The sequence below is a fragment of the Rana temporaria genome, chromosome 1, assembly GCF_905171775.1.
Source record: "Rana temporaria chromosome 1, aRanTem1.1, whole genome shotgun sequence".
Lineage (NCBI taxonomy): Eukaryota > Metazoa > Chordata > Amphibia > Anura > Ranidae > Rana > Rana temporaria.
In genome coordinates, this window is record NC_053489.1 from 127,124,303 (window position 1) to 127,147,815 (window position 23,513).

Genomic DNA, 23,513 nt, shown 5'->3' on the forward strand with positions numbered 1-23,513 from the left:
AACATATTCATGTACTGACGTATAGTATTCGTCTTTAACAGATGTTTGTACAGGCTTTTTTGTGGTCGATTCAGGCTTGAGCATTTGTTTGTTTTTTAGCCAATAGAAAGCTTGTTACTAGGCAAGCGGTGGTGTGGTGCTTTTCATTCTCTTCTGTTAAAATACATTGGGGCCAACATGTGCACCTTTGCCCCCCCAAAAAAGTTAACGTACAGTACTTTTCCAAGTGATACTATGCTCAGGAGTGAATGGGCACTATTGAATGAAATGGAAATCCTAGTGTCTCGCTTTAAAACGCTTCTAGGAAAGCTTCAGATTTCTCAGATGTGAACAGGGCCTATAGGTTATAGAAAAGCCAGACAATATACAAACTGGGAAATGTAGTCAGAACTCCGAGCCAGTCAAGGCTCTTTATGTGACCCGGTGCTTGTCAATGCATTACAAGGAAATCCCACTGGTAAGTTTATTGCATGTAGCTGCCATTTTTTTCTTTTTAGGTGCACAATAAATAAATATCATTAGCTTAAAGTGATTGTGAACACTCACTTTATTTTAAATTAAAATAACAAACAAGTTATATTTACCTGCTCTGTGCAATGGTTGTGCTCATTATGAGGGGTTTCCACCATCCCTACAGCCCCAGGAAGTCAGCACAGCACATGGACGGTGGAAACCCCTCATAATGAGCACAGCAGGAGTACAGCCCCAGGAAGTCAGCACAGCACAGGAATGGTGGGAACCCCTCATAATAAGCACAGCACAGGGATGGTGGGAACCCCTCATAATGAGCACAGCAGAGACTATTAGTCCTCTTTAAGCATCCAGATTTTTAAATTCATCATAACGAATGTTGGTAATTGTTATGAAAAGTGAACAAATCTAACGAAAATTCGTATTTCGTACGAATCCGAATTGAGTTTCGGGCACAAAATACGAAATAACGGCTAATGCGAAACGGAACTAAACAAAATGAATTTATTGACAGTGCACATGTCTAGTATATGTATACACACCACATATATAACAAGATAGATAGATCTATATATATATATATATATATAATCTGGTTATGTAGATATATCTGCACAGGAACAAATTATTTAGTATATTTACTGGTTCCTGGAAGGAGGAGCGGAGGGGAGGAGAGGTTTGCATAGATAAGGGGCAGGAATTTCCTCTGACACTCCCGTTGCTATTGAAACCTGATCTGAAAACTATTACACTGCTTGTGCAGCACTGAGCATGTTCGAGATCTGCAAGGCTGAAATCCAGGAATTCATACAGTCTGGCTTCATGATGCCAACACTTAAGATGGCCCCAGTCAATTTCTATTTTATAAAGTGTCTAAATGCTGTAACAACCTAACAAAACGGACCTTAGTTTACAGACTAACTTTACTAGAATACATTAAGCTTGTGTATTACAGGGGTATTTATATTTAAAAAGTGAAATTGTGGCCGGAACTCCACTTTAAATAACTATAGAGAATTTTTTTTTCTTTAAAATGTTTATGCTTCATCTCACAATGCCAGAACATCTTAAGAGCAAAAAGGTTTTCCAAAACGAATCATTTCCACCTAGGTACTTATGCACCTACTTTTTAACCACTTGATGACCAGCCACGTACCTGTACATCACTAGACTTCAAGTGGTTATACCAGGATGATGCCTGCATCCATTTTTTCGTTTAGAGCCGGCGGTAGTCTATCTTGTAATCGCAATCTTAGATTGCTTTTTCAAGGAGAGGAAGCGACTATTCCCTCCCGTCGCCTTACGCAGCTTTTTTTGGGTATATCCTGGCCCACTGGGAGTCCCGATCGACCAGCCGTTGCTTCCACCGGCTGATCATAGAGCCCAACACAGACTTGAATCGGCTTTGTTTGGCTCTATAATATAGTAACCCATAAGCGATGATGTCGCATCACTTCCGGGTTACCCAGATGTAAAAATCCAAAGCATTTGAACACACTGATCTTGGTGCGATCAAAATGCTTTTAAAAGGTTTGTAAAGGATTTTTTTTTTTATCTTAATAGCTTTTTTTACCTTAATGCAGTGCTGCTTTCATGTCCTCATTGTTCGTTTTTGCTCTCAAGTTGCTGTAATTCTTCTCTGTCTGGTTGTCCGTTTCCTGATAACCACAGTGCTCGGAGCTTTCTCTCTGTGGTCACTAACTTCAAGGAGGTGTGATTACTGTGTGTCTAAAACCCCACAGCACCAATCAGTTTGGTTTGGTTTCCAAACCATCACTGCCCTGTATTGGCTCTGTGGCTCTGTACAGCAGAGAGGCAGGAAACAACATGCAAAAACGAAACTAGAAACTACAGGTACATTTATATGATTGATGTTTATCTATTTGTAATCGTTTTTAAAAGGAATCAGTTAACTATTGTCTCTATACCCTGTAAACAGTCATTTCAGCTAGGGTTGTCCCGATACCACTTTTTTAAGACCGAGTACAAGTACCGATACTTTTTTTCAAGATGCTCAGTTATATGAATGGACAGAGTCAGTAATCGCTGACTCTGTTCATTCAGAAAAGGTAGGAGCCAGATTTAGCGGCTCCTACCTCCGCTCTCCATCCTGACAGAGGGGGGAGTGCAGCGGCACGGAGGGGGGGGAGTGCAGCGGCATGGAGAATGGTACAGGTCACGGAGGGGGGAGTGCAGCGGCATGGAGAATGGACACAGGGCACGGAGGGGGGAGTGTAGCGACACGGAGGGGGGGGAGCAGCGCACGGAGGGGGGAGAGCAGTGCACAGAGAATTGACACAGGGCACGGAGGGGGGAGAGCAGCGCACGGAGAATGGACACAGGGCACAGAGGGGGGAGAGCAGAATGGCAGCGGCACAGAGGGGGGGACACAGGAGCATGGAGGGAGAGAGCAGAACGCATGGCAGAATACAGGGAAAGTCAGGTATCGGTAAAGTACCCATAGGAAGCCGGAGCTGGGCGCCGACGAGCCCAAGGCCCCAGTTTGAAAGGGCTCTTAACATGTCTGGAAAAATGATAGCCTGTAAATAAGTAACTATTAACCCATGTGATTTTATATAAGGCATTAATCATGATTGGACAAAGAATATTAAGCCCTTTTTTTTTACATTGGGGGCACTTAATAGGAGGGAGGGTCCAGGAGCAGCAAAGAGGGACACTGGGGCAGTGCGCTGGCAGGACGGCAAAAAAAGTCATGCGAGCTGTTTCTTTGAGGCACTTTAGGAGTGGTGTATACACCGCTCCTAAAGCACCCCTGCCCGTTGAAATCAATGGGCAGCACCGCCGAAGTGCCGGGCGCTTTAAACCCTTTTTCGGCCACCAGCTGGGGTTAAAAGTGCCCTGCTAGCGGCTGAGAAGCGCTGTTAAAATGACGGTAAAGCGCCACTAAAAATAGCGGCTCTTTACCGCCAACGACCCCAAAGCCCCAGTGTGAAAGTGCTCTCAACATGTCTGGAAAAATACTAGCCTGTGAATAAGCAACTATTAACCCATGTGATTTTATATAAGACATCAATCATGACTGTACAAAGAATATTAAGCCCTTTTTTGTTCTGCTAGGCAACAAATGTAGAGAACCTTGCACTACCATGGGTAACGTTTGGAAGGCAAGCAACAAAAAGCCCAGTGACTCTTTTGGATCTCTGTTATGGAAAAGTTGATAATCTTAACCTTTTTTATGTGGTAAGTTTCTTTAAATCTGTTTTTACTTGCAACACATGAGAACATTTTTGAGATTCCTTACAGAATGAAATAGATGTCCAAAATTTGGAGCTGCTATAAAGTGTTATTGGCAAAGCTGTGTACATTTGATAAATAATTAACATTGATCAGCGTAAAGTGTGAGCACACTGCGACTTGAAGAACAATAATATATATATTACAGCTGCACGATTAATCATAAATTAATCGCGATCTCGATTCACCCCCCCCCCCCCCCCCCCGACGATCTCCAGGCAGGATGACTTGCGATTTTTGGGTGCGGCCATAGGAAAGTCCCCGGCTTTGGCCTAGCTCCGGAGTGCGGCCATCTTGGTACACCCGGCGGCAGCTGTCTCGTCAGGAAGTGACGTTTCATCGATGCCATCTTGCTCCACCCCACACTCCTGTACAGTAATGTTAGTTAGAAGGGGGGCAAGCAGACATCTTGTTATACCCAACAGAGTAATAACTTTCACAGTTATTTTTCAACACAAAACAGAGCTTATGTGCTTAAATAAAGTATATGAAAATCTGACAGACTGTTTCCATGTTGAATTTTAAAAGCAGCTGCAAACCTCACATGCTTGCTAATGTGACAGAATACCAGAGTTGTTCTTTCACATTAGCAAGCATGTGAGGTCAGCAGGTTTGCTGCGGCTTTTAAAATGTAACATGGAAACAGTCTGTCAGATTTACATATACTATTTTTTTTTTAAGCATATAAGCTCCGTTTTGTGTTGAAAATAACTTTAACGTGGTAGTATACTCTGTACTACCACTTTTACCTACAGGTAAGCCTATAATAAGGCTTACCTGTAGGTATAAAGAATATCTCCTAAACCTAAACAGTTTAGGAGATATTCCCCTCACAATGCGCTGCTGACTGCATCGACGCATGCGCAGCGGGGATCCTCGGCTAAAGGCCCAGCAGCGGCCAGACCTTGCCGGCAAGAAGTCTCCCGCGCGTGACAACATCAACACTCCAGCCACTCACAGCGATGGAGCGGCGATACCCGGAAGACACGCCGAGGCAAGATGACACCTCCCTCGGCGTGGACCAGGTAAGTTCCCTACGACTCGTTCCAAGGTAAGTATTTCATAATGAGCTAGTATGCGGTGCATACTAGCTCATTATGGCTTTCAGGTAGGTTTAAAATAAAAATAAAACATTGAGAATCGTGAGAGAATCGTGATCTTCATTTTTGCAAAAGAATCGCGATTCTAATTTTTCCCAGAATTGTGCAGCCCTTATATATATATATATATATATATATATATATATATATATATATATATATATATTGTGTTTTGGTTTAAAAAGCTGGCAAAGTTAGTACAGTACTGTATAAGAATTCGGGATTCACTTCCCCAAGATCTTTCAACAGCCAGCAAATGTGGGTGGGTGAAATGACAGAATATGCTCAGTCTCTGTTTTATTAAAGTATGTAGCCTACACACAGGCCACAATGGTGCTAGGGTGAAAGTTTGATCTGCTTTTGAATATATAGAAGTATGAAGCTTTGGTGTGAACCCATCCTTATAATTATTGTGCTAAATGTTAAAATAATACTTGAAGTAACAGATCTTCAGCAAGCCCCAGTTGCATCTCTAGCAAAAAGGTTTTGATGTATGTGTTAAGAAAACAAGTTGAGTACAATAGAACTAACTAAACATCACTGGCACGTGTTGGAAAATCTCTTTGACAAGTTAAAGAGGTGTTCCAGCCCCCCCCAAGAAAAATGAAAAGTCAGCAGCTACAAATACTGTAGCTGCTGACTTTTAAAATTAGGACACTTACCTGTCAAGGGTTCCCGCAATGTCAGCACCCTAGCTGTTTTTCAGATTGGCTGTCGGGTGCTGCTGCCACCCTGGTAAGGGAAACCTGCATTGAAGCTTTTTGGCTTTACAGCCTGCTCCCTATTGCACATGAGTGAAGCACGCTGCGGAAGAAGGAGGAGGGGGGCTGAACTTCCGAGGGATGGCACCGTCTCCAGAAGTGGGAAAGGGGGACCTGTCAAAAACAGGATAAGCGGAAGTTCCACTATTAAGTGACACTCTGCTTTAATTTCGCCGATATGACTTGATCAATCTAAGGCCCGTGTTACACTGGCAATTTTATAGCAACAATTTGTACCAGCCAGAGAATGGTACCTCTTGGCATTTTTGTTTCTATGAAAAATCTTTTGCAGTTAATAGAAAGGTCTGTGTTGTACAAATTCACTGACTTTTTAGCTGAATTGCCAACTTCCGTAGCTACTCCAATGGACATTGGCAGTTTCACAACTGCAGTTAAAACAAAGTAGACTATGCAGCTAGTTGTTCATGCCCTTTATATGTTGGGAAAACAATTGGGCAATTTAGATGGAGGGTTTTGAAACGCATAAATGATGTCATTCTAAAAAAAGACAGACCCATACCAAGGCATGTGGGGATTAATCATGAGGGAACACCCCAATGTTTGAGATTTTGGTTGATAGACAAGATGAAATTAGGTCTTAGGGTGATCTAGGTCATAAAGTTGCTTTAAAATGGAAGCTAAATGGATTTTTAAACTGGGGTCTATATCACCTTATGGCCCTAAGGAGAGATTCACTTACTTTGTGAATGATTAGAATAGTGGGTTTAATTACAAAGTCTGCACAACATTTAAAGTTTACATCTGTATTTCTAAAAACATTTTTGTGAGGTCTTTGCATTGGCATCTATACATAGATATATGTTAACTTCTCTATATTCCCCCATTGAAAAAGATAACAGAAATTATGAGTGCTTTATACTGTAACATTTAGGGGGCATTTAGCTGCATGGTAATGTGAGAGGTGGTAGAGTGAGATGCGCACATGTGTATTGCAGAGATGATGGCGTTATGACGTTGATGTGGATGCAGTAGCGTCATGCTCAACGTTGCGTACATGCATGGCGAGCTTCATCATGCAACCACTCCTCCTTTCCCACATTATAAATAGGAGTTAACTACTTGAGGACTGTACGACTATACGTCGACAGAATGGCACGGCTGGGCACAGGCACATACAGGTACGTTGCCCTTTAAGTGCCCAGCTGTGGGTCGTGCACGCCAGCGGCCAAGGGAATGGAGTTTATTGAGAAGGAGCAGGTGGTCAACAGTATCAAAGGTATGAATACACTTTGTAGATCCCACCCCGCGATCTTTTTAGGCGATTTTAACATTTGGTCTGAAGACCACAGTATCAAGGAAGTGAGAGATTTTTTTCACTCCTGTGATGAGATGGGACTGTTGTTTTTAACAACGGGGCCCACCCATCAGTCTGGCCATGCTTTAGACTTGATTCTCTTTAGAGAAATAAGTCTTAATTTCAAGGCCACTTTGACTATTCCATGGACAGACCATTGTGCTGTGTCATTTTACTAGTTTTTACTTATTAAAGGAAAAAATTTCCACCTCTATAATGAAGAACTGTTCCTTCAGATGTTTTTGGGACATCCCACAAGAAAGGTTTAACTCTTTACTGGAGAGGGAGCTGGTCTCCATTCCAGAATCTGATGTAGAGACTGTGTTCAGGGCTATCCATTTTGGTATTGTGGGGGCCCTGGACATAGTGCCACCCTTCAACCAGAAAAAAAAGAAGGTAGGTAGGGCTTTTAGCTCTGCCCCATGGTATACCGAGGCTCTTAAGGTGCAGCGGAGAGAGAGGAGAGCTTTGGAACGGGTGTGGAGAAATAATCCATCCCCGGATTCAAAGATGTTATGGAAATCCCATATGGGGCTTTATACGAACGCCATCCTTCTCACAAAGAAAACTTGTGTGGCAGCGAGAGTGGAGAAAGCCAACAATAAAGCAAATTAACTTTTTAGAATTGTCCAGGAGTTTACTTCCCCGAGGGCACTTCACTTAGAAGCCGAGGTTTCCTCCCAGACAGCCCAAATGTTTGCTGACTATTTTGTCGAGAAGATAGAAAAAATACATCTTGGCCTAAAAATATCAGCAGAGTTGAATGGTCGGTTAAATGCCCCAATGCAGCCTGATATTAAGCCATCTTGACCACCCTCAGTTCTTTTTTTAAAGATGTGACAGCAGACTTTGTCCTGGGACTTATTTCCCAGGCCAAGGACTCTGCGCCCCCGAGTGACCCCTGCCCCGGTAATATTTTTAAAGGGGCCAAACTAGTTCTGGCTCCCTACCTCGCTAAACATTTTAATCTTACATTTTTAGAAGGTACGGTCCCCTCTTTTTTTAAGAAGGCTATTGTTACGCCTATTTTGAAAAAGGTTGGCTCTGACCCGCTAGACCCCAATAAATCCAGGCCCGTTGCTAGTCTTGCTTTCCAGGAAAAAATCAACGAGAAGGTAGTCTGCGTCAGCTTCAAGCCCATGTGGAGAAGTTTGACCTACTGGACGGGTGTCAATCCGGGTTCCGTCCCAAACATGGGACAGAGACGGCCTTGGTCAATGTTCTGGTCAACCTACTGGTGGATGCGGATGAGGGTTTTCACTCCATCTTGGTCCTTTTATATTTGTCCACAGCATTCGACATGATAGAACATCAAATCCTTCTTTCGAGACTACAGGAGGTGGCGAGGGTAAGCGATCCAGCCTTGGCTTGGTTCGCTTTGTTTTTGGAGGATAGGGAGTTTAGGGTGAAAATGGGGGATCACTACTCCGACCCTAAAAATGTGACCTGTGGTGTCCCCCAAGGTTCTCCCCTCTCCCCCCTCCTATTTAACATCTACCTTCGCCCTCTCCTCGCCTTGATAGCGGGGATGGGACTCCGTTTTCAGCTGTATGCTGACGACACCCAACTCTTTTCCAGAATTTCAGCCGACTCTCCTGCGGCTGAGGCTAGGTTGATTGAGGGATTGGAAGCAATCAAAAGATGGATGGGGCTCAATTTCCTTCAGCTCAACCAGGCCAAAACGGAGGTGCTGCGGTCCGGCAACATTACGGTAGAGGTTTGGGTGTTATCATGGCCTGACGAAGGTGGGGAGTTTCCTAAATCTGCATCTATGGTGAGGACGCTGGGTGTCCACATTGATGAGGGCCTAACCCTGGGACCACACGTGGACCAGGTGGTCAAAACTTGCCACTTTAAAATGCAGCTGCTTTCTGCCCTGACTGATCAGACCAGGATCGCTGTGGTACGCGCTCTCATCCTTCCGCATCTGGACAACTGTAACGGGCTGCTGGCTGGTTTACCTCTCTCCCAGATCAAACACCTACAGAAAGTCCAGAATCAAGCGGTAAGGTTAGCCCTCAATCTGAGAGGCCACTGCCCGACCTCTGGGCACCAGGCAGCCCTTCATTGGCTGCCTGTGGGGCAGCGGATCAGATTCAAAATTTTAACCTTAGTTTTTTAGGCGTTCAATAAATTAGGTCCTACTTACCTCCAGGCGAAATTGACAAGACATCTCACTGGCCGTTCATTGAGAGCGGCCACTCAATTCCGCCTGGAGGTCCCAAAGTTTAGATTAAAGTGGGGGGGCAGAGCATTCTCAAGGTTGGGACCTAGAGAGAGGAACCTCCTGCCGTTGGCTTTTAGGCAGACCTCAAACCTGCTCCAGTTCAGGAGGGGACTGAAAACCCTTCTGTGGACTGAGGCTGGGTAGATGGCTGTGCGACAGGGGGTGGAAACTGACGGGCTGATAGGGTTTTTTTTTTTTTTTCTTCTTCTCTGGGCTTTTTTATTCTTTTGCTGTTTTCTTTTTATATTTTTATTTGATTTATGTAATTGTTTTTTTGTTTTAACGGTTTTGATGTTTGTGATTTTATTGTTGTTATTGTATGTATGGCGAATGGCACCTGGTTCCGTCGCCGGGTAGCGTTTTGATACTTATGCGATTTAACGCTTAACAAAAATATTCAATAAACAAAGGCTGCAGAGAGGTCAAGTAGAAGGAGTATAGAGTACTGGCTGTTGCTTTTAGCAGTTAGTAAATCGTTAGTGATTTTTAGTAAGGCAGTTTCCGTGGAGTGCTGCGAGCGAAGGCCAGACTGTAAGGGGTCAGGAAGGTTATTTTCACTGAGGTAGGAGCCAAGACGGTTGTAGACTAGGCGTTCTAGAAGTTTAGAGGTCAATGAGATGGGCCTTAAGTTGTTCAGGTTGGTGGGGTCCAGTGAGGGCTTTTTAAGTATGGGAGTGATTTGTGCATGTTTTAGAGGGGAGGAGAAGGTGCCACTAGATGGAGAGGTTGAAGATGTGAGTGAGGGAGCATAGGATAGAAGAAGAGGGTGACCGTAGTAGTTGTGAGGGAACAGGGTCCAAGGGACAATTGGTTAGGTGGGCATCTGAGAAAATATTTGTAACCTCTTTAATAGTAGCCAATTCAAAAGAGGAGAGTGTTGAAAGTGCCGTTAGGCAAGTTATGTTGGGTGGTGAAGATGTACGGACAGTGGAGGTGTCCTCACGAATTGCATTAATCCTTTTCTTTGAAGTGATTGGCAATCTCTTGGGCAGTGAGTGAATTAGTGGGGGACGAAGCAGAGAGTTAAAGGTTGAGAAGAGCCGACGGGGACTGAATGACAAGGTATTAATTAGAGAGACAAAGTAGGCTTGTTTGGCAGCATGGAGGCAGGAATTGTATTTTAGAAGGGCAGATTTATATAGGGTGAAGTCCTGCAGGCATTTGGTTTTACACCAGTCGTTCAAGAGCACGACAATGTCTCTTGAGATTTCTAGTGTTGTCAGTTTGCCAGGGTTGTAACGGTCAGGGCCTGATTCTGCGTGTGGTTAGAGGAGCAAGTGTATCTAGTGATGATGAGAGTGAACTGTTATAGGCAGAGGTGGCCAGGTCAGGACAGGACAGGGGAAAGATTATGTCATATAGGTGGTCAGTAGCAGAATAGAGAAGAGAAGGGTTAAAGTTGCGAAGGTTTCTACAAGTAATTGTTTGCTACTTAGAGGGATGGTTGGTTGAAGGCAAGGATACAGAGAAACTGATGAGGTTGTGATCAGAGAAAGGAAAGGGGGTGTTGGTGAGGTTGCCAGGATTGCAGAGATCAGAGAATACAAGGTCAAGGGTATTACCGCTGGAGTGAGTGTGAGTATGTGTCCATTGGGTTAGGTCAAAAGAAGAGGTTACAGTAAATTGAGAAGTTTAGCTGTAGTTGGGCTGTTAACATTGACAGGAATGTTGAAGTCACCAACAATGATAGTGGGTATTTCAAAGGAGAGAAAGTAGGGTAGCCAGGCAGCGAAGTCATCAAGAAAGCATGATACTGGTCCGGGAGGCCGATAAATTGCTGCAATATTCAAAGAAATAGGAGAAAACAGCCGGATATAGTGCATCTCGAAAGAAGAGAGGGAGGGATAGGAAGGACTTGGAAGGTGCTTTGTGGGGATAGAAGAAATCCAACTCCACCTCCTTTCTGTCCGTTAGGTCTGGGGGAGTGAGTCCAATGGAGGCCTCCATGGGATAGGGCAGCAGGAGAAGCAGAGTCCAAATTTTGAAGCCAGGTTTCGGTTATGGCAAGTATGTTAAAGCCATGAGAGCTGAAGGGGTCATGTACCGATGTTAGCTTGTTACAGATGGAATGGGCGTTCCAAAGGGCGCATGAGATTGGTGGGCTGCTTTGAGGAAGCAGGGGGATAGAAATTAAACTGAGGGGATTGCGGTGGTTGACAGAGGAGGGGTATTGGACATGTGGCTGGCTTTCTCCAGATAGACAGTGCAGGAGGGGAGGATCTGTGCATACAGGATAAAAACAGCCCTTTTAGACAATGCAGAGCATTAACCCCTTAAATTCCACAGTGAGTATTACAAGCATGCTATGCTGCATATACAGACTGATTTTACTGTTGCGTGTTTAGTAACACTTTAAAGCTTATGACCTTGGAGGCAAGGTTCCCCTTTTCCTGTTCAAAGCACATCCCTAGATCAATAAAAGCAACAATCAGCCCACCGCTGACAAAGTCCAATCGGACGTAACGTGCGTACAGGGGAGGAGCTTTGTGACGTCACTCGCGTCCTTTCCATTGCTGTTTGCAGCTGTACACCACGGCTACATGCCATGCTTTTTTATGATTTTAATCTCATTCGCTATACCAGACGGTAGTCCTCCAGTGGATTTCCCTGTGCCTATTGTCCAGTCCAGGATTTTTGCTGTATAGTGAACTTTTTTACCCTTGGAATAAAATACAAACAGTCTACACTGAGATCGTGTTTTCTGTTGTTTTTTTTTATATCTGATCGGGTTACCTACCATTCTGCTGGATCCATCCGCATCTTCTCTCCTATGCTGAGACCAAGCTGTTTTGACCAGTTGGTAATGCTAATGGCCCATCCCATCTGATCGGATTACTTACCACTTTGCTGGATCCATCCGTGTCTTCTCTCCTATGCTGAGACCAAGCTGTTTTGACCAGTTGTTAACGCAAATGGTCCATCCCATCTGGTAAGGAAGCATTTCTCTTGTTGGTGGAGGTTACATCACTTTCGTTTGAAGAGTTTTCGCTGTATCACTGGGTGTCATCTTCAGTTACTTTTATATGGACTTTTATTGCGCTGCACTTACATATTTTTTTTTACATCCCTAGATCAGTTACTTTTTTATGGGCTTTTCATCATCTGGCATTTGCTTCTCAGATTTTCAATCGCTTGGTCTCAGCAGATGTTGGCTTTGGTCATAAGGTTCTTCAGGTGGCTCTGCAGGTTCCGTAGAGCCACCTCTTTTAACTTGTTTATTTTTTGCAGGACTGTTTGCTCTATTGCCCACCCCTCAATTCAACTGCTTTTGAACATTCCAATGTACATGAATATTCATCCTGTGTCCTGTAATGTATGACAAAGAAAATGGGATTTTCGACTTATCGTAAAATCCTATTCTTGGAGTACATTATACACTCACTGGCCACTTTATTGGATACACTTTGCACTGGATTGAACCCTGTTTGCCTTCAGAACTACCCAATTCTTTGTGGCATAGATTCAACAAGGTGTTGGAAACATTCCTCATTTTGGTCCATATTGACATGATAGCATATGCCAGGGATATGCAATTAGCGGACCTCCAGCTGTTGCGGAACTGCAAATCCCATGAGGCATAGCAAGACTCTGACAGCCACAAGCATGACACCCAGAGGCAGAGGCATGATGGTACTTGTAGTTTTGCAACAGCTGGAGGTCCGCTAATTGCAGATCACTGGCATATGCAGTTGCTGCAGATTTGTCGGCTGCACATCCATGATGCAAATCTTCCATTCCACCACATCCTATTGTTGCTGTATTGGATTGAGATCTGGTGTGGTCTTCTGCTGCTGCTGCTGTAGCCCATTCTCTTCTGACATCAACAAGGCATTTTTCTCCACACAGCTGCTGCTCACTGGATATTTTCTCTTTTTCGGGCCATTCTTTCTAAACCCTAGAGATGGTTGTGTGTGAAAATCCCAGCAGATCAGCAGTTTTTGAAATACTCAGACCAGCCCGTCTGGCACCAACAACCATACTACATTCAAAGTCGCTTAAATCCCCTTTCTTCTACATTCCCATGCTCGGTTTGAACTTAAACCGTGGTAAAGACGAACTTCAACAGTCGTCTTTACCACGTCTAGATGCCTAAATTGAGTTGCTGCCAATGATTGGCTGATTAGCAATCTGTGTTACCAAGCAATTGAACAGGTGTACCTAATAAAGTCGCCGGTGAGTGTATGTGTTTATATAAAATGAGTTGTAAATCCTGCCTGATCTACATACTCTTCATATGATGGCCATATCTGAGTTTCCTATTTATGCCCACAATTACTCCCATCTCAAAGTTCACCAAGGATGCCTAATCTTAATAATCTGACAGAGTTGGTTATATGGCCTACTGATCTTCAGATAATTTTGGTTTCCCAGTCATAGGGGTGGACATATATGCCCATCTATTTTATGTGCATTCGCTGTAATGCTCCTCCTAATTCCAATGATCTGATTTGTTGTGGGGCTGTCAAAGCCTATTGAAAGCTAGATTTGGTAGTTAAGTACCATTACACAATTTTGGTTGTTTCAAGGTCTAAGGTCAGAGTATAAAATGCCTTGCTTATGCAGGGAAAGAGCAATGCAAGCCTCAGATACCTCTATCCCTATTGTTTGTGTTATGGGTGTGACCTTTTCTGTTTGGATTGAAGCAAATTGGCATTGACAGCCTGTGATGGCCACTGATCTCACTCGAAAAACATTATTGTAAAGTCTGTCTCAGCAGAAGTGCTTTTCTTGCTGAATAATTCATAACTAGCATTACTAATATACTGCACCTGCTGGCAGGATTTTACATTTGTTTATTAAAATGTGTTTAGCAGCAACTTACAATTAAGTCTTTGAGAACCATGACGATTTTGCCAACATATTATTTTACGGTGCAATCGATTAGCATCATCAAAACATATTTGCAATTCCTAAGCATCCTTTGAATGGAAATCAGTAGGATATAATGTTACTTGATATACAGTATGTCATAGTAAGTAAATTTCAAGAAGGAAGAAAGTATGTTTAATTTCATTTTTTTCTAGTAGAGGTAGCAACTGATTTTGTTTAATGTATTTAATTCCTTTATTTTTTTTAAATTACATATTACTGCCATTTACAGTACCATTGACAATTCTTGCAAATCCCTGCCCCAGAGGAGCTGGAGTTTAATTACTCTGGTGCAGATAAATAAAAAAATAAAATAAGTAAAAACAATGCAGAGCTCCACTACAACAAGTAATTCCAAAACAAATACAATTCCTAACGCTATGCATGCAAAAAAAAGCTGCGCTATAAAAAGTGACTATATGGAGATCCCTCTCATATATTAAACATTTTTACTATTCAAAAACAAATAGTGAAAAAATTAGAAAATAGGGCTATAAAATAGCCCGGTGGTGGGTGTAAATAATAATGAGTCCAGATATTGACGATCCAGATAAGTGAAAACCCAATGAATAGGTTTAAACTTATTGATAAAGTGCAAAAAACGTTTCACAACATATAAATAAATAAGAAAACACAACAGCCCAGTGACAAGTGTGTTCACAAAGTCCAAAAATTGAACAGTCCACAAAGTATAAGTGAAATCTCAGGACTGAGTTGTTCAGTGCAGAAAAACTCCCAACATCCAGAAGAACGTGAGGAAAGGAAAGCCTCCACTATAGATATTACTGCCTCTTACCAGCTGGAATTGATCTCTGATTAGGAGATCGCAAACGCATAAGGCAGGTAACTTCCCAACAGCTCTCCACCAGGGGACTCCTTATTGCAGACTTTCATATGTGAAGATGTACCATGAAAAGGAAAAAATGGGCACTTACAATTAGTCAATTGTTTGAAGCATAGAATAAAAAATCGAGCCGGCCGGCTCCTCGATGTGCCTGCCCGTGTCTTCCGGGTTCAGCTGGTGTCGCAGTGACGTCAGAACGTCACCTGCCCAACGTTTCGTCGCAAGGGGACGTGGTCACGGCATCCGGGATATGCAAGTTTTTCTTTCATGGTAAATCTTCACATATGAAAGTCTGCAATAAGGAGTCCCCTGGTGGAGAGCTGTTGGGAAGTTACCTGCCGTATGCGTTTGCGGTCTCCTAATCAGAGATCAATTCCAGCTGGTAAGAGGCAGTAATATCTATGGTGGAGGCTTTCCTTTCCTCACGTTCTTCTGGATGTTGGGAGTTTTTCTGCACTGAACAACTCAGTCCTGAGATTTCACTTATACTTTGTGAACTGTTAAATTTTTGGACTTTGTGAACACACTTGTCACTGGGCTGTTGTGTTTTCTTATTTATTTATTTATTTATATGTTGTGAAACGTTTTTTGCACTTTATCAATAGGTGAAAACCCAATGAATAGGTTTAAACTTATCTGGATTGTCAATATCTGGACTCATTAATATTTACATATTTACACCCACCACCGGGCTATTTTATAGCTCTATTTTCTAATTTTTTCACTATTTGTTTTTGAATAGTAAAAATGTTTATATATGAGAGGGATCTCCATATAGTCACTTTTTAAAGCGCAGCTTTTTTTGCATCCATTTCGGTTTTTAGTGTAATATAACACTTATAGTTGCTTGCTGATTAATATAAATTTTGTTGGATGAGCGCAGTATTTTTTCTACTATTGTCTTAACGCTATGCGTAAACAATAGTATAAAATTATAAAGATCATTTCTTTATCGTACACCACAGGACACAGAGCCTTTAATTATTATATAGTGGGTTGTATAGTTCAGCAGAGGTGATTGGACACTGGCATACCCAATGAAGACAACCTTCCCTCTATATAACCCCTCCCATAAGGGAAGTACCTCAGTTTTTTCGCCAGTGTCTAAGGTGATGGTCGCGACTAAGGATGTGCTAAGAAGAAGCTCTGCTAAAAAACCCTCTGTGGAGCTGCGTAAACGGATCCATCCAAAAATGCTTATCTTTATACGCCTAAAATGGATGGTACCCGGACCTCGCAGAAGACCAAGGTTTTGCCTGTAATGTCTCTCTTTGGAAGACTGGGCTTTGGGATCCAGTGCTTTCGCTATATACTAAAAAGTATAAAAGTTTCTGGCAGAGTCTTTTACAAAGTCCAGGGAAGAGGTATCCTTTAAGTAGAAACCCATATTCCTGAAGGTTGACACAAAATGCCCACCGAGATGGGTGAAGATTGGTACTGTCTGGTCTTCAGCAGGCCTGCAGCGGGGAAAAGGTAAGCCAGAAAGATCCTAAAGTTGAATATACTTTATTTTCTGAGTTAGGCATGTCTTACCTGTATCTGCCACTGGAGGGAGTAAAGAGCTGATGGTTTCTTACAAAGACTTATGTGTCAGCAGCACCAGCGAGAGCTCTCCTTCCGCTGCAGGCTCTGCTGTGTCCAAGAGGGAAAACTTTAATACGGTGGTACCTTTGCTGGGTCCCAGAAAGAACGCTCCCTCCTCTCCCCCTTCCTACATGATGGCCGCCATTCCCCTAATGCAGGATTTGACAAATTTGCTTGGAATCTAGGAGCCAGCTAAAAAAGTTAGGAGCCAGAAAACGCGCCCCTTCCCGCCAAGCTCGCGTGCAGAAGCGAACACATACGTGAGTAGTGCCTGCATATGTAAACAGTATTTAAATCACACATGTGAGGTATCGGCGCGATCGTTGGAGCGAGAACAATAATTCTAGCTCTAGACCTCCTCTGTAACTCAAAACATGCAACTTGTAGAATTTTTTAAATGTCGCCTATGGAGATTTTAAAGGGTAAAAGTTTGTCAGCATTCCACGAGCGGACGCAATTTTAAAGCGTGACATGTTGGGTATCAATTTACTCGGCGCAACATTATCTTTCACAATATAAAAGAAAATTGGGTTTAACTTTACTGTTGTCTTATTTTTTAATTTAAAAAAGTGTATTTTTTCCCCAAAAAAGTGCACTTGTAAGACCGCTGCGCAAATAAAGTGTGACAGAAAGTATTGCAACGATCGTCATTTTATTCTCTAGGGTGTTAGAATAAAAAAATATACATAATGTTTGGGGGTTCTAATTGGAGGGAAGGAGATGGCAGTGAAAACAGTAAAAAAAAAACACACATTAGAACTGCTGTTTTACTTGTAATGCCAACAGCCACCACCAGATGGCGCCAGGTCACAGAAGGAAGCTTGGGCCTTCACAAGGCTGCAAAGCCGCGGCCTAAATTACCGGCCTTTTAGGCCGCAAAGCCGCGGCCTCAATTACCGGCGAAATTGACGAAATTGCTAACTGGAGCCCGGATTTTGTCGAGCCCTGCCCTAACGCGTGCGCGCGCACGAGGGGTGCGCTTTGAGAGTTTTGTGGGCGGGAAGTGAAAGAAGGGGGCGTGGTCACACGAGCGGGCACGTCGGCAAGCACATCGCTCTACTGTGCATGCGCAGAGCGGGTTTTTTGAAAAAACCTCAGATGGCTGCAAAATCTTTCAAAACAGACACAGCAGCTCAGGGTCACGTAAGCTCTGTGCGTTGGATACATGCACCCTGGACGCCTACTCAGCATCAGGCTGTGCAATTAGTTACTGTTACTATTATTGCTAAACTAGCACAGTACTGTATGTAAGTTTTTTTTTTTTAGTACCTCTGCTGTGGCACAGGACTATGTCTTCCCTTGGAGGAATTCAGGGACAAAAAAGGTCACGAAAGCATCACCACCTGAATCAGGGGGTTCTAGCCATTCCTGCCTAGTCCCATCCTCCCCTGTAAGACCGGAAGCACCTGCACAGGATGAGCCATTGCTGTTGTCTGGCATAGCAGCCTCTCCTGTTTTGCCAGATCCTGCATATGTCACTGAGGACACTTTAGCAGCAGCTTTGAACACCTTAGAAGGGAGAATCGCTACTTTAATCGCAGCATCCTCTCAAAGGGATAAAAAGCGAAGCAGGTCCCCTTCTGTTGTTTTAGACCCTCCTTTTGAAAGATCGGATGAGGAGGATGAGGATTTATCTCCATCAGGGGATAGGGATGAGGAGCAGTCGGATGGATCCGGGGGTTTCAGAGGAACCTTTTTCGGCCTCCCAGGTTCTTAAACTGCATGTGCAATGTTATGCTGAAGCAGTGCGTTCAACATTTAAGTTGCCTTCTTCACCATTAACTGAGTCACTTGTCTCCTCCTTGGTTTAATTGAAGTCCCCACAGGCTGCATGTTCCCGTTCATCCTGTATTAGAAAATCGTATTTACGCAGACTGGTTACATCCAAATAAGCGTTTTTCTCCTCCCAGGAAATTTGAAGTTCTTTATCCCATGGAGGAAAAATTTGACAAGAAATGGAGTCTGCCCACAGTAGATGCAGCCATCTCTTGTGTAAATAAGAACCTAACTTGTCCTGTAGATGTAACAGCTGCTCCTTGGCCGCCTGTTCCCCCTTATAATAAGCGCTCTGTGCGCCTTCCCTTTGCTAATAACAGGTGCTTTCAGCACCGTAATGCGTTCAATGCTGGAACGCATACGGCACTCGCGCGATGACGTCATCGCCCCACGCTGGAACGCAGCACGTCGCTGAACGCAGAAGTGCGCCATATCACGGCGCTCATTTGAATTGCTGCAATGCATTGCAGCTGCCCTGCTGCCTATAAAGGCATTCACTTGACTTACAGGGGTTGTTCTATTATTGTCAGCCGTTCCGGCCACGCTACTATAGAGGCATTGTTATGGACAGCTAGCAACAGAACCTCACTGCGTTCAGGCTGCCATCGCTCCCCATGCTGCAACACCGCTCCAGGCAACAACTGCTACTTTAGTGCTATTGCACCTACGACAACTTTGAGGCCTTTGTTGAATACCCTACACCAAGGAATCCCTATCCTCTACATTGAAGTCTACAAACAGATAAGTAGCCATTGTATCACTTGTAGTCCTATAAGAAGATTTACTGCTAGTGTTCCATCTATTACAATTTTGTTACTAAATATGCCGTGTGGATATCGACATACTTATTGGGATACACTGCTGTGCTAAGGACTGTTTGCTAACAAGTACCTTAACCACTTGCTTACTGGGCACATAAACCCCCTTCGTGCCCAGTCGAAATTTCAGCTTCTGGCACTGCGTCGCTTTAACTGACATTTGCGCGGTCGTGCGACGTGGCTCCCAAACAAAATTGACGTCCTTTTTCCCCCCACAAATAGAGCTTTATTTTGGTGGTATTTGATCACCTCTGCAGTTTTTATTTTTTGCGCTATAAACAAAAAAAGAGCGACAATTTAAATATATATATATATTTTACTTGTTGCTATAATAAATATCCCAATTTTTTTTTTTTTAAAAAACTATTTTTTTTCTCAGTTAAGGCTGATGCGTATTTTTCAACGTATTTTTGTAAAAAAAAAATATAAATCGCAATAAGCGACTGGTTTGCGCAAAAGTTATAGCGCCTACAAAATGTAATGGCGGCGATTTGCGATTTTTTTTGTCAGGGCTGCGATATTGCGGCGGACGTATGGGACACTTTTGACACAATTTTGGGACCATTCACATTTATACAGCGATCAGTGCTATAAAAATGCACTAATTACTGTATAAATGTGACTGGCAGTGAAGGGGTTAACACTAGGGGGTGGGAAGGGGTTAAATGTATTCCCTCATTGTGTTCTTACTGTGTGGGGGGAGGGGACTGACTGGGGGAGGTGACCGATGCTGTGTCCCTATGTAAAGGGACACAGATCGGTCTCCTCTCTCCCTGACAGCACGTTGAGCTCTGTGTTTACACACAGAGCTCCACGTCCTGCTGTGTCACCGACGATCGCGGGTGTCCGGCGAACATCACGGCCGGGAGGCACTCGCATCGGCTCCCAAACGATGCGCCAGGCACGTTGTTTCCCCGCTGCGCGCCCCCAGCGGAGCGCACAGGGAACAAGAACAACAGGACGTCTAAAGACGTCCACTCGGCACTTGAGAACCGCGCTGTGGACGTCTTTCGGCCATAGTGCGGATCTCAATTGGTTAAAGGGTCAGCTACCCTCAATTACTTATGCAATATTTGCCTCATATATGCAGCTCCTATTATCTGAGCTATATTGCCTCTCATATGCAATTACTATTATGCGTGCAATATTCATCTCATAGATACAACTATAATGATCTGTGCTATTACTCCCCATACGCATCTAATAGTTGTCGCAACAACTCCAAGTTACCACGTGTACTTTCAAAGTACCTAAGCTATAAATTGCTACTCTTATGCAACTACCAGATGTCGCTACAACGCATATTTACTAAATGCTACTTGTATATGGGCCTATGCCCTAAAGTTGCGGAACATGTTCACCTAAACCTTCTATGCTAAGGGTTGACTTATTCTATACCTTCTTCCTTGGTTCTCTAATGCACGACGCTATGTAATACTCATCACTAGCGTATAATTGTGCATTGCAATCTTTTAGTACATAATATAATTTTAAACGCTAAGCTCTGGTCGCATGTTGTAATGCGTCCATCCTTAGTAGCTCAACGCCTTTCTTTATGTGACACAGAGATGATGTATAGATTCCCCAATCTCCTGTTGCGAGAAGTGATGCCTGGGGCCCAATACTGAGTTGTCGCATAAAGAATCGCGTTGAAATACTTGCATCTGCAGTTGTGGTTCACTCCCGTTCCCTAGTGCTGTTACAGTGGACAACTCAGAGGTGTTTAAGGATCCTTCTGAAAAGAGATTGGAATCCTTGCTGAAATCTTCCTTTCTCATGGCTGACAATGTAACCCAACCTGCTGTGGCAGAGGTTGATATGTGTCAGGTTCTGAAAGAACAGGTGAAGCAAGGGCTTAAGGATCTTCCTCCGGATCAGGTTAAATTATGGGAGAACCTGCCTAGGGCCTTGTGTTTTACAGTGGATGCCATCAGAGATTCTATTAAGCAGGCTTCCCGTCTCATTCTTCAGCTGGTGCACATGCGCAAAATTCTTTGGTTAAAACATTGGTCAGCTGAAGTCACATGTATAAAAAAACTTTTGTCCGGTTTCCCCTTCCATGGAGATTGACTTTTTGGGGATGATCTGGATAAATACATCCAAAAGATTTCAAGTGGTAAAACTAAGAAATGAAATAAGCGCCCATGTTTCAAGTGTTCTCTCTTTCCCCGGTTCCCGAAACCTCAACTTCCAGGCAGTGGCGACAGCATTCTCAGCCAGCTGCAAGAGCCAAGATCCAGAGTCAAACCCAGGGTCGCAAGAAGCCGTGGGTGCAGAAAACTAACAAACAGAACCCCAAAGCCCCCTTGTGAAGGGGCGCCCCCACTCGGCCGAGTGGGGGGCGACTTCTGAATTTTTCAGCAGCTTGGTGGAAGGAGATCCAGGAAAAGTGGGTAGTTTTCACAGTATCCCTGGGGTACAAACTGGAATTCTGAGAAATCCCACCTTTTTGATTCCTGGTCTCAAACATCTCCAAGGATCCATTAAAAAGAAGACCCTTCTTCCAAGCAGTGGACAGCTTGATGTCCCAAGGGGTGATAATGGAAGTGCCCCTGATAGAACAGGGTTTGGGGTTCTATTCAAACCTCTTTGTGGTTCCAAAACCAAATGGAGATGTCCGACCCATTCTGGATCTAAAAGCTCTGAATCAGTTTCTGAATATTCGCCATTATCAAATGGAGACTATTCGATCGGTCTCCACCCTATAAGGTGGAGAATTCCTAGCGTCAATAGACATCAAAGATGCATACTTACATGTGCCTATCCATCCCACTCACCAAAAGTTCCTTTGGTTCTCAGTAGAACACCGCCACTACCAGTTTGTCTCTGCCTTTAGGCTTGGTTACTGCGCCCCGGGTATTTACAAAGGTTTTGGCCCCACTTTTGGCAAATCTAAGAGCACAGGGCATATCGGTGACGGCTTATCTAGACGACCTACTCCTGGTAGAAATGTCAGTAGCACGGTTAAATCACAGCGTGCACAGTATGGTAAAATACCTAGAGCAATTAGGAGGGATCCTAAATCTACAGAAATCCTCTCTACAACCCCTAAAGAGGCTGGAGTATTTGGGCATGGTCATAGACACAGTCTAAAGCAGAGTATTCCTTCCAGAGTCAAAGATAAAATCCTTTAAGAGAACTGATATGCATGGTCAAGGCGAAAAGGGGTCCATCCATTCGCCTTTGCATGAAGTTGTTGGGAAAGATGGTGGCCTCCTTCGAGGCCGTCCCTTACGCCCAGTTTCATTCAAGCTTGCTGCAGTACAGTATCCTGGCTACCTGGAACAGGAGAATCCAAGCTCTGAATTTACCAATGTACCTGTCTCCAATGGTGCGACAAAGCTTCAGTTGGTGGTTGAAAAACAAGAATTTGCGAAGCCTCCCGGTCACCTGGAAGGTGGTTTCTACGGATGCCAGTCTTTTGGGCTGGGGGGGTGACTGGAAGAGGCCTCAGCCCAGGGAACTTGCTCCAAGTTTGAGAAAAGCCTTCCCATCACCATATTGGAAATTCGGGCGTTGTATCTAGCCCTCAGAACCTGGACACACAGGTTACAGGGTTACCCTGTCCGGATTCAATCTGACAATGCTACGGCGGTAGCTTATATCAATCATCAAGGGGGCATCCGGAGTCGGGTTGCTCAGAGAGATGTGAACCAGATATTGATATGGGCAGAAAGTCATGTTCCTTGTCTTTCTGCAATCTTCATTCCTGGGGTAGAAAATTGGCAAGCGGATTACTTGAGCCGACAGCAGCTGTTACCAGGGGAATGGTCTCCCCACCCCAACATATTTCAGGCTATATGCTAGAAATGGGGGACACCGGACGTAGACTTACTAGCTTCCAGGGTCAACAAGAAGTTGGATACCTTTGTGTCAAGGATAAGAGATACTTTAGCCTTCGGAATGAATACACTGATGATTCCCTGGGATCAGTTTTCACTGATCTACGCATTCCCTCCAGTTCCACTCCTACAAAGACTGCTTTGCAAAATCAAAAAACAGGGAATACCAGTTCTCCTGGTGGCTCCAAATTGGCTCAGAAGAGCCTGGTACACCAAAATCATAAGGATGACGGTGGGGGTGCCTCGGATTCTTCCACTCCGTCAAGACCTGCTATCACAGGGTCCAGTGTTCCATCCTTCCTTACAAAGGCTAAATTTGACGGTTTGGCTGTTTGAAACCTACATATTGAAGAAACGTGGGCTTCTCCGGTCCAGTTCTCTCCACTCTCTCATTAATGCTAGAAAGCCAGCCTCCAGGCTCACCTTTTATAGAATTTGGAAGGCATATGTTTCCTGGTGTGAATCCAGAGGGTGGAACCCTCAGAAGTAAGCCATTAGTGGGGTTCTTGTCAATTGGGGGTAGACATGAAACTGTCTCTGAGTACCATTAAGGGTCAAATCTCGGCTCTGTCAGTTTTCTTTCAGAGACCGCTGGCATCTCATTCCCTGGTCCGGGAATTCATTCAGGGAATACTGCGGGTAAATCCGCCA

At 43.9% G+C, this 23,513-nt stretch overlaps 1 protein-coding gene across 1 annotated transcript in view; it reads left to right on the top strand.

Moving 5' to 3' along the window:
- LOC120931318 overlaps positions 1-23,513 on the top strand; it is a 153,060-nt gene that overhangs the window by 68,341 nt on the left and 61,206 nt on the right. Inside the window, exon 8 of the mRNA XM_040342630.1 lies at positions 3,550-3,672. Coding sequence (XP_040198564.1) covers positions 3,550-3,672 — 123 coding nt within the window. The remainder of the gene's footprint in view (positions 1-3,549; positions 3,673-23,513) is intronic.